At 41.6% G+C, this 11,120-nt stretch overlaps 1 protein-coding gene across 1 annotated transcript; it reads right to left on the bottom strand.

The window, feature by feature from the left end:
• Nucleotides 1-4,588: 4,588 nt before the first annotated feature.
• On the bottom strand, nucleotides 4,589-9,636 carry LOC112079038 (zinc finger protein with KRAB and SCAN domains 4-like). Its single transcript, XM_070442209.1, has 2 exons — nucleotides 8,891-9,636; nucleotides 4,589-5,169 (listed from the first exon to the last, which is right to left on the bottom strand). Exons 1-2 carry the CDS (start codon nucleotides 9,261-9,263, stop codon nucleotides 4,787-4,789), a joined length of 756 nt encoding a protein of 251 aa, XP_070298310.1. The 5' UTR covers nucleotides 9,264-9,636; the 3' UTR covers nucleotides 4,589-4,786.
• Between the last annotated feature and the right edge of the window lie 1,484 nt (nucleotides 9,637-11,120).

The raw sequence follows: 11,120 nt of genomic DNA on the forward strand, positions 1-11,120 counted from the left end.
TGGCTTAATTGATCATAGTCCAGACTCGTTATAGACATGGTTTAATTGATCATAGTCCTGACTCGTTACAGATATGGTTTAATTGATCATAGTCCAGACTCGTTATAGACATGGCTTAATTGATCATAGTCCAGACTCGTTATAGATATGGTTTAATTGATCATGGTCCTGACTCATTTTTAGTTCTAAATACCATGCAGTTGCATCAGGTGAATTTAAACCAAACATTTTTTTTGCAGGTCTTCTATTTCCCCATATTTATTTATAAATCAATTTCCCATCATGAAAATGTATACCTCGATTCCCCAACCAAACACTATACCACCACCAAAAAAAKCCTGACAAAAACCCGTTTTTACTCCAATCTAGCAACCCCCATGAAATCAAACAGCACCAGAATCCCAAAGTATTAASCGAAAATAAGCACAGAGAACAGTATTGGCTTTAATAAAAAATAAAAAACGGAAGACTACTATTATAAGTATTTCGGTGACAACCTGGTTGATTAACAATATTGGATTGTTAACACGTTTCTTTTTTTATATAAATAAATGTGGGACACAAAAAAAGGCCGTGTAGAACCCCATTACCCAAAATGCATTGCTCCAATTACTTTCAAATGTTTGTCCCGAAGTTTGCTGCCCCCCCCCCCATGTATTTTCCTATAAATGATGTCTCACAAAAACATATGTATTTTCCTACGAATTGAGATGCACAAAAATTTGTATTTTCACACTAATTAAGCCACACAAAAACGCACAAAACCTACGGAAATACTTTTTTGTACATACTTGCACGAATTGAGTGTGAGACAGTGTTGGTTCAGGAGCCTGTTGGTGCCAGACTTGATGCTCCTGTACCGCTTGCTGTGCAGAAGCAGAGAGAACAGGCTTTTGGTTGGTTGGAGTCTTTAGAACATTGCCTATAGAATGTCTACACCTCCCTTGGATTTATTCACATATTATTGTGTTACAAAGTGGGATTAAAATGGATTGAATTGTCATTTTTGTCAACTATCTACATAAAATACCCTGTAATGTCAGTGGAACATGTTTTAATATATTTTTTTAAAGATTAATGAAAAATGTAACATGAATATACCTTGATTAGATAAGTATTCCCCACCCTGAGTCCCCTGAGTACCCTGAGTCAATACATGTTAGAAACAAGTGGTGGAAAAAGTAATAGTCAGACTTAAAGGTAAAGATACCTTAATAGAAAATGACTCAGGTAAAAGTGAAAGTCACCCAGTAAAATACTACTTGAGTCAAGGTAAAGATACCTTAATAGAAAATGACTCAGGTAAAAGTGAAAGTCACCCAGTAAAATACTACTTGAGGAAAAGTCTAAAAGTATTTGGTTTTAAATGTGCTTAAGTATCAAAAGTAAATGTAATTTCTAAAATATACTTAATTAATCAAAAGTAAAAGTAGAAATAATTTAGAATTCCTTATATTAAGCAAATTGTGTGGGCAAGAGGCTCGCTTCAGCCACCACCTCATGTTTCAGCCACCACCTCATGTTTCAGCCACCACCTCATGTTTCAGCCACCACCTCGTGTTTCAGCCACCACCTCGTGTTTCAGAGTGTTTCAGCCCTGTTCCACCTCGTGTTTCAGCCGCCACCTCGTGTTTCAGCCGCGCACCTCGTGTTTCAGCCGCCACTCGTTGTTTCAGCCGCCACCTCGTGTTTTCAGCCGCCACCTCGTGTTTCAGCGCCACCTCGTGTTTCAGCCCTCCACCCGTGTTTCAGCCTCCACCTCGTGTTTCAGCCTCCACCTCGTGTTTCAGCCTCCACCTCATGTTATCAGCCTCCACCTCATGTTTCAGCCTCCACCTCATGTTTCAGCCTCCACCTCTGTTTCAGCCTCCACCTCATGTTTCAGCCTCCACCTCATGTTTCAGCCTCCACCTCATGTTTCAGCCTCCACCTCATGTTTCAGCCTCCACCTCCTGTTTCAGCCACCACCTCATGTTTTCAGCCACCACCTCCTGTTTCAGCACACCACCTCCTGTTTCAGCACACCACCCTCCCCCACTGTTTCAGCCGCCACCTCATGTTTCAGCCGCCACCTCATGTTTCTAGCCGCACCTCATGTTCAGCCCCCACTCATGTTTCAGCCTCCACCTCATGTTCAGCCTCCACCTCATGTTCAGCCTCACCTCATGTTCACCTCCACCTCATGTTTCAGCCTCCACCTCATGTTTCAGCCTCCACCTCATGTTTCAGCCTCCACCTCATGTTTCAGCCTCCACCTCATGTTTTCAGCCTCCACCTCATGTTTTCAGCTCCACCTCATGTTTTCAGCCTCCACCTCATGTTTTCAGCCTCCACCTCATGTTTTCAGCCTCCACCTCATGTTTTCAGCCTCCACCTCCTGTTTCGCCACCACCTCCTGTTTCAGCACACCACCTCCTGTTTCAGCCACCACCTCATTGTTCAGCCTCCACCTCATGTTTCAGCCTCCACCTCATGTTTCAGCCTCCACCTCATGTTTCAGCACACCACCTCCTGTTTCAGCCACCACTCATGTTTTCAGCCACCACCTCATGTTTCAGCCACCACCTCATGTTTCAGCCACCACCTCATGTTCAGCAAGATAATGCACAGCCCCATGCCACAAAGATCTGTACACAATTCCTGAAGCTAAAAGTCCAGTTCTTCCACGGCCTGCATACTCACCAGACATGTCACCCATTGAGCAGTTTTGGATGCTCTGGATCGACTTGTACAATCCAGTGTGTTCCAGTTCCCGCCAATATCCAGCACTCCATGCGAAGGAGATGTGTCGCACCGCATGAGGTCACACCAGATACTGACTGGTTTTCTGATCCACACCCTACACCTTTTTTTAAGGTGACCAACAGATGCATATCTGTATTCCCAGTCATGTGAAATCCATAGATTAGGGCCTAATGAATTAATTTCTAATTAATTAATTTCCTTGTAGAAAAAAGAGGAGGAAGGGAAGCACTGCTAAGGAACACAGAAGGTGCTCTTTTGGTAAAAGGGGTCAATTGGTCATCAAAAAAGAAAGGAGGACCAAGGCACTCTTCATATAATTCATAAAATGACTTATTTGTATGGCACGTTCAATGGAAACAAAGTTTTTAAAAATCAGACACGTTTCGTCCGCACGGCTTTCGTCAGGGAGTACAAAGAAATGTTAATACATTGTCCTCTTTTGAACAGCTTTTTCCAAATCAGCCCTAATTTGGAGAGGAGTGGTTAACAAATTGATGGACAACACCTAGTAAGCAATACTATACACATTAAAACGGAAATACTGTAGATATGTTATTAAAAAATTCAACTCAAATCTAGAAGCATCAGAACGCCTAGAAAGGTAGTTCTAACCTTAAATATGACTTTGCCCAGTCGTATTTAAGGTCAGAACTAATATGACTTTGCCCAGTCATATTTAAGGGTAGAACTAATGACTTTGCCCAGTCATATTTAAGGGTAGAACTAATGTGACTTTGCCCAGTCATATTAAGGTTAGAACTAATATACTTTGCCCAGTCATATTTAAGGGTAGAACTAATGTGACTTCGCCCAGTCATATTTAAGTGTAGAAACTAATGACTTTGCCCAGTCATATTTAAGGGTAGAACTAATGACTTTGCCCAGTCATATTAAGGGTAGAACTAATGACTTTGCCCAGTCATATTTAAGGTTAGAACTAATGTGACTTTGCCCAGTCATATTTAAGGTAGACCAATGTGACTTTGCCCAGTCATATTTAAGGGTAGAACTAATGTGACTTTGCCCAGTCATATTTAAGGGTATAACTAATATGACTTTGCCCAGTCAACTACCTTTCTAGGCGTTCTGATGCTTCTAGCTTTGAGTTGAATTTTTTAATAACATATCTACAGTTTCACTTTTTAATGTGTATAGTATTGCTTACTAGATGTTGTCCAATCAATTGTGTAACCACTCCGTCTTCAAGTGATGTGAAATATCAATTTCCACACTGGAAGTAGTGGTAAGGATTCTATCTTGTGTGTATTCTCTCATGTACTTTAAGATTCTGTGATGTGGTAAAACATTTCCACACAGAGAACATTGGTAAGGCTTCTCCCCTGTGTGTTCTTTCATGCACTTTTAAGTGTCCTGACAGGGTAAAACTCTTCCCACACTGGGAGCATTGGTAAGGCTTCTCCCCTGTGTGTGTTCTCTTATGTTCTTTCATGTGCCCTGACCGGGCAAAACGCTTTCCACACTGAGAGCATTGGTAGGTTTCTCTTTTGTGTGTATTCTCATATGTATTTTAGGCCCCCTGATTGTGCAAAGCTTGTTCTACACTGGGAGCAGTGGAAAGGCTTCTCCCCTGTGTGTTTATTTTTGTGTTCTTTCAATTGAACTAATGTGGTAAAGCTCTTTCCACACTGGGCGCATTTGTAAGGCTTCTCCCCTGTGTGTGTTCTTTCATGCACTTTTAGTGACTTGACAGGGTAAAACGCTTCCCACACTGGGAGCATTGTAAGGATTCTCCCCTGGTGTGTGTCTCTTATGTTCTTTCAAGTGTCCTGACTGGGTAAAACTCTTTCCACACTGGGAGCATTTGTAGGGTTTCTCTCTTGTGTGTATCCTCGTATGGGTTCTCAAGTACCCTGACTGGGTAAAACTCTTCCCACAATGAGAGCATTGGTAAGGCTTTTCTCCGGTGTGTATTCGTTCATGTATTTTAAGTTCCCTAACTGAGTAAAAATACTTCCACAGTGGGAACAGTGGTGTGGTCTTGCTAAATGCTTCTCACCTGTGTGTGTTCTTTCATGCACTTTTAGGTGTCCTGACAGGGTAAAACGCTTCCCACATTGGGAGCATTGTAGGGCCTCTCCCCTGTGTGTGTTCTCTTATGTTCTTTCAAGTGCCCTGCATGCGGGCGGGTAAAACTCTTTCCACACTGGGAGCATTGGTAGGGTTTCTCTCTTGTGTGTATTCTCATATGAGTTCTCAAGTACCCTGACTGGGTAAAACTCTTCCCGCAATGGGAGCATTGGTAAGGCTTTTCTCCTGTGTGTATTCGTTCATGTATTTTCAAGTTCCCTAACTGAGTTAAACTCTTTCCACACTGGGAGCAGCAGTGTCGTCTTGCTGMGTTGGATGTCTCTGGTTCCTCTGAAGGACTCTTCCCACTGTCAGAATGAAAGTCTGTTCTCTCTCCTGCCAAAGACAAACAGATTATTTAACTCGAAAATGAGATTTACTGAAGAAATGTGTGCTTAAAATATTTATGGTTGTGAAACAGTCTTGGTAGTGGTAGGATGGCAGTAGTCATGGTAGGGTGTTATGCGGATAAAATAAACATAGCTTTTAAAGCTGATACAACATACTCTCAGAAGCACAGTGCACTTTGTTTCACGTCTTTAGGCCTTACCATTGCTGAGATATTACAATTTGTGAGTCTGAAATCTGGGTCAAAAGGTCATTAAATACGTTGTCATCGTGTCAGTGAAGTCATATCTGGGCAAGAGTATCTGCTGGCGTCGTGCTTGACTGCCGCGTATTGCCTAGTACCTGTTTAGTTAACAGTGTTTACCCGTTAGCTTTTATTTTGTCTTCTTTTGTTTTTCGTTGTTTGTTTTTGTCTACTTTTTGGCCTGCTGTTTTTGTCAACTTTTAGGCCTAAGGGGGTTTTGTGACTTTTACCACCTTGGTTTAATAGCGCTAGCTAGCTTGCTAAATGGCTGTTTGCCTACGTCTGAGTCTGGAGTCTTTTACCATCTTGGTTTAATAGCGCTAGCTAGCTTGCTAATTGGCCGTTTTTGCCTACGTCTGAGTCTGGACTGCACTGCTTTGATCATATCGACCTGTTTAGCTTCTTCCTCTGATTGCTGGCCTCCTGGTTCCCTGACCCAGCTCTGGAGTATTGCCTTGGGAATGTCTTTATTTGGGATTTCCCTCGCCATACATCTCTCTGGAATACCCATCGGATTACCCTCTGACTCTCCCGTGGCCCGGTGTAGCTCCCGCCTCCCCCCTCTGCTTATTTGCCGGCTAGCACTACGGCCCCTCCCTTGAAGGGCTTCTCTTCCTGGCTGTTGCTCGGGTAACCCAGCCCCTATGAAGCAAGGTAAGACAAAGCAACCCTAACATTTCATCAGTCCTCTGCCTCAAATATTGTTCATATGAAGCGGAACATGTTAATTCCATGAGTAACTCTGTGTTGTTGTGTGTGTCGAATTGCTATGCGTTTATCTTGGCCAGGTCGTAGTTGCAAATTAGAACTTGTTCTCAACTAGCCTACGTGGTTAAATTACATTTTAAATTTCAAAAAAATAAAAWATACATTTTTTTTTTTAAAGCAATCTTAGCGAGAGGGCAATTCGTCTCCAGGACAAACCCCAGAAATATATGTTGGGTATCTCAGATTGTTCTGGTAATTCTCACATAGAAACTTAATGTGGAGACCTATTCATGCTTCCTTTAAGACCCTATGATCTGTGAACCGTTCATGATAGGGACAACATCTCGGTGTCTTACACTCCTTATAGCAGGGTTCCCTAACTTCAGGCCTGCGGACCGAATTTGGCCCACGGGTGTTTTTATTTGGCCCAACCGAGTTTTCTGAGAAGAAAATATATATATTTATATATATAAAAAAAACTTTTATTGTTGGACATAAGACAAAAAAAAAACACCAGAAAAATCAGCTCCAAGTGATTTAAATTTAAGAAATCTGTTCCTAAGTATTCACACGCATAATAGAGAGTTATAAGCAAGGTTTGAAATTAAGTCAAACATTATATTTGTTTGGGCTTCTTGCAGTCAACAAATTATTTGTAATTATGTTCCGGCCCCCCGACCATCGGCCTTTATAGTGAGCTTTTAAATATGAACATTCATTTATTCAACATTAAAAATATCTGAAAATTACCCTTTATGATTTAGCTTCTTTTTAGATTWTWTTWWATTTTTTTAACACGTCACATTTCCAGAGTGGGCTCTCTCTGAAGATATCACCCATTTTATACATAGAAATGTACATTGTAGGTCATTAACCAATCACATCCCTCCTTGACGATTGCACATTCAGCAAATCACCAACAGAGAGAGGTCCCTTTTTTTATAATGCATTTTCACATTCACTGTGTTAGTGAAGCTCATAAAATGAAGCACAACTTCAAAATGAACAAGAGAGCCCACTCTGGACATGTGAAGCAGGCCTAATTGAAGAGTACARGGTGCCAAACAATATGCCTTCAAATGAACCAAAAAAAAAAAAAGAGTACTTTTGAGATAACATGAATATTTGAATGTTGAATAAATTAACATGACAATTTGTACTTCTGAATCAAGACATACTCCATAAAATAGGAGTATAACAACACCTAGATGTTGTCTGCATCATGTAGGGGTCAGAGGTCATGGGGTCTGACAGTATAATGACTAGATTATGTCTGTATAATGTAGGGGTCAGAGGTCATATGTTAGAGCAAACTATAGGGAGTATAACAACACCTAGATGTTGTCTGTATCATGTAGGGGTCAGAGGTCATAGGGTGTGACAGTATAATGACTAGATTCTAACTGGTGGGAATCACTACTATACACGGCTTCTATCCTGGTGTAGAATCACTACTATACATGGCTTCTATCCTGGTCTGGAATCACTACTATACATGGCTTCTATCCTGGTGTGGAATCCCTACTACACATGGCTTCTATCCTGGTGTAGAATCCCTACTACACATGGCTTCTATCCTGGTGTAGAATCACTACTATACATGGCCTCTATCCTGGTGTGGAATCACTACTAGACATGGCTTCTATCCTGGTGTGGAATCACTACTATACATGGCTTCTATCCTGGTGGAATCCCTACTACACATGGCTTCTATCCTGGTGTGGAATCACTACTATAACAGGCTTCTATCCTGGTGTAGAATCACTACTATACATGGCTTCTATCCTGGTGTAGAATCACTACTATACATGGCTTCTATCCTGGTGTGGAATCACTACTATACATGGCTTCTATCCTGGTGTGGATCACTACTATACATGGCTTCTCACTGGTGTGGAATCACTACTACACATGGCTCTATCCTGGTGTGGAATCACTACTACACATGGCTTCTATCCTGGTGTGGAATCACTACTACACATGGCTTCTATCCTGGTGTGGAATCACTACTACACATGGCTTCTATCCTGGTGTGGAATCACTACTATATATGGCTTCTATCCTGTTGTGGAATCACTAACTACACATGGCTTCTATCCTGGTGTAGAATCACTACTACATATGGCTTCTATCCTGGTGTGGAATCACTACTATATATGGCTTCTATCCTGTTGTGGAATCACTGTAGGTTATCTGACCAATCAGGGGGCAGGCTAACTTCACTTTATCCTGACTCAAGTGTCTGAGCTGGCTTCTATCCTGGCCTAAAATYACTACTATACATGACTCCACACCATAACTCGCAGCTCAGACACTTGAGTCAGGATAAAGTGGAGTTAGCCTGCATCCTGATTGGCCCTTAACCTGCCTGGGAGAAGATTTGTTGAAGGATGAGTTGAAGGATTTGTTGCCATAGAAACTTAGCTGGCTAGAGGTAAGCCACCTTCAACGGTTATCCTTAGTTGAATTCAGAATTGCCTCTGTCCAGGACTCTATATTTAATGTTCCAGTCCATCCACTGATGGAGAACCTATTACATTCATACAGAGTGCAGGAATTTAAATCAGCCATCTACCTTTATCAAAGAAAGAATAGTAGAATGCATTTAATCCATTGTTTCGTTTTTGGTGGTCCCCACTATTTGTGACTAACAATCCCTACAGTACAGAACAACATATTCAACTGTACAATTTCAGTACACTTACCCTAAAAAAAAACACACATTCAACGTTTTAACCCGTTTGAGACAGTACTCACTGGTGTTAATGAGATCTCCAGTCTCCTCTTCCTCCAACGAGACAGTCATCTCCTCCTCTTTCACTCTAAAAACGTCTTCCTCTACCTTAACTGTCATCGCTGCCTCCTCTTTCACTCCAAAAACCGCATCGTCTTGTTTCTCTTCCTCCTCTTCTTTCACGGTAACATCCTTCTCCTCTTTCACTCCTAAAGCTTCTTGCTCGTCTGTCACTGCAACGTCTTTCTCTTCTTCTTTCACTGTAACAGCCTCACCCTCTACTTCATGTTTAACTGTGACAGCCTCCTCTTCCTTCTCCTCTTTAACGAGAGTTTCTGTCCCTGTCCATCCGACCGCCTCTTCTTTAGCAGGGAGGGAGTAGTTTAGGGAGCTCATAGTCGTGGATGTTATCTAGCTAACGTTAGCTAGTTACCGTTAGCGACTAGCCTAGCGGTAATTTAACCATCCAGCTAGCTGACTGACAACCACAACGTAAATATGCTATTAAATGGGGTAACTGGTAGATACGACGAAAGTGTGTTGAAAATAAAATGGCTAATAATCACCGATAGTGTCTAAAGGGCTCCAATGTTTCTGCTGTTTGTTAGCGAGCTACCGAGGTTGCTGAACAATGGTGGCTGACTAGCTGCTGTTGTGGTTGCCAGGTCTAGATACAATTTCTATCTCTATTGACCACTCAAAACCCGCCCAGAAGGCCTGAAAACGAACCCCCTCTAAAAAAATAAAAACATTTCGCAGCAACATCGAAGTTGCCAGATTTAGTCAAACCCCTTTTCCATGACGTTATCGAGTGATTTAAATAGGATTATCAATTTAACTTGAAACGATGTAAGAAGCAACATTCGGTTTTCCATTGAAACAATAATTATTGTGAGATAAGGGTGACTAAAAATTATTTAATAATGTCGCAAGAGAAATTATAATTCGCCCTCATTAAATTTGCCATATCATTTCCAATCAATGGATGTCGATTTAACTCGTTTGACTGCTATGATTGTAAATAAATCCCGTATGGCATGTGCATAGCTATATATACATCCAACAGGAGCGTTTGAGGGATGAAAGTTGGACAGAGGATCTCAACCTCTGTGCAAGAAACACTTGGATGAATAAAAAAAAAACTAATGTTAGGCAATTTTCTGTGACGTTATCATGTCCCAGATGTTAAGACATCTCGTTAAGACTACAGCAATGCAGTRCTAGAGGCGTCACTACAGCCCCGGGTTCGATCCCGGGCTGTATCATAACCGGCCGTGATCGGGAGTCCCATAGGGCGGCGCACAATTGGCCCAGCGTCGTCCGGGTTAGGGGACGATTTGCGGGGGGTTATAAGTAGGCCTTCATTGTAAATACGAATTTGTGCTTAACTGACTTGCCTAGTTAAAACTTMTTGTCAATAGGGGGGCGCCATTTCGACTTTGTAAAAATTMGTTCCCAAATTAAACTGCCTCGTACTCAATTCTTGCTCGTACAATATGCATATTATTATTACTATTGGATAGAAAACACTCTCTAGTTTCTAAAACCGTTTGAATTATTTCTCTGAGTGAAACAGAACATTCTGCAGCACACTTCCTGTCAGGAAGTGAGATTTCTGAAATCGAGGTCTCTGTTCTAGGGTCAGTTTATAAATTCCCATGTAAGCTATGGGGCTACATGCACAGCATACGCCTTCCTCTAGATGTCAGTAAGCGGTGAGAATTTGAATGGAGTGATTGCACCATCTGGGGCACTATAAAAGCTCTTGGAACGGAAGGTCCGACCTTTTCAACGGGGCGCCTGATGCAGGAGGGACATCACCATGGCGTCCTGAAAAGCTTCGTTTTAGCAGTTCTATATCTCCGGCTCTGATTTAATTTGATTTTTGTCTTAAAAACTTCATAAGGTAGTTAATTTAAACTGACTTATAGCAGTTTATATCAGTTTATTGCGATTTTCTGGAATTTTCTTGTCACGCGCTATCGCTAGTTGGACACCTCTCCGGCACATGGCTAGCGTTAGCTGCTATTTCTACAGGAGAAGAGGACATCTTTTCAACCAAAAGACGATTGTTCTGGAGAAAGGACACCTTGCCCAAGATTCTGATGGAAGCTCAGCAAATAGTAGAAGTCTTTATGCTGTTAATTCGTATTTATGTTGACAAATGTTAAACAATAATTCCGCATGAATTTCGGTGCGGTCTCGCTTTGCGCACGCTGTATGCGTAGTAACGTTAATTTTAAAAATCTAACA

This window comes from Salvelinus sp. IW2-2015, unplaced genomic scaffold, assembly GCF_002910315.2.
Source record: "Salvelinus sp. IW2-2015 unplaced genomic scaffold, ASM291031v2 Un_scaffold6757, whole genome shotgun sequence".
Taxonomy (NCBI): domain Eukaryota; kingdom Metazoa; phylum Chordata; class Actinopteri; order Salmoniformes; family Salmonidae; genus Salvelinus; species Salvelinus sp. IW2-2015.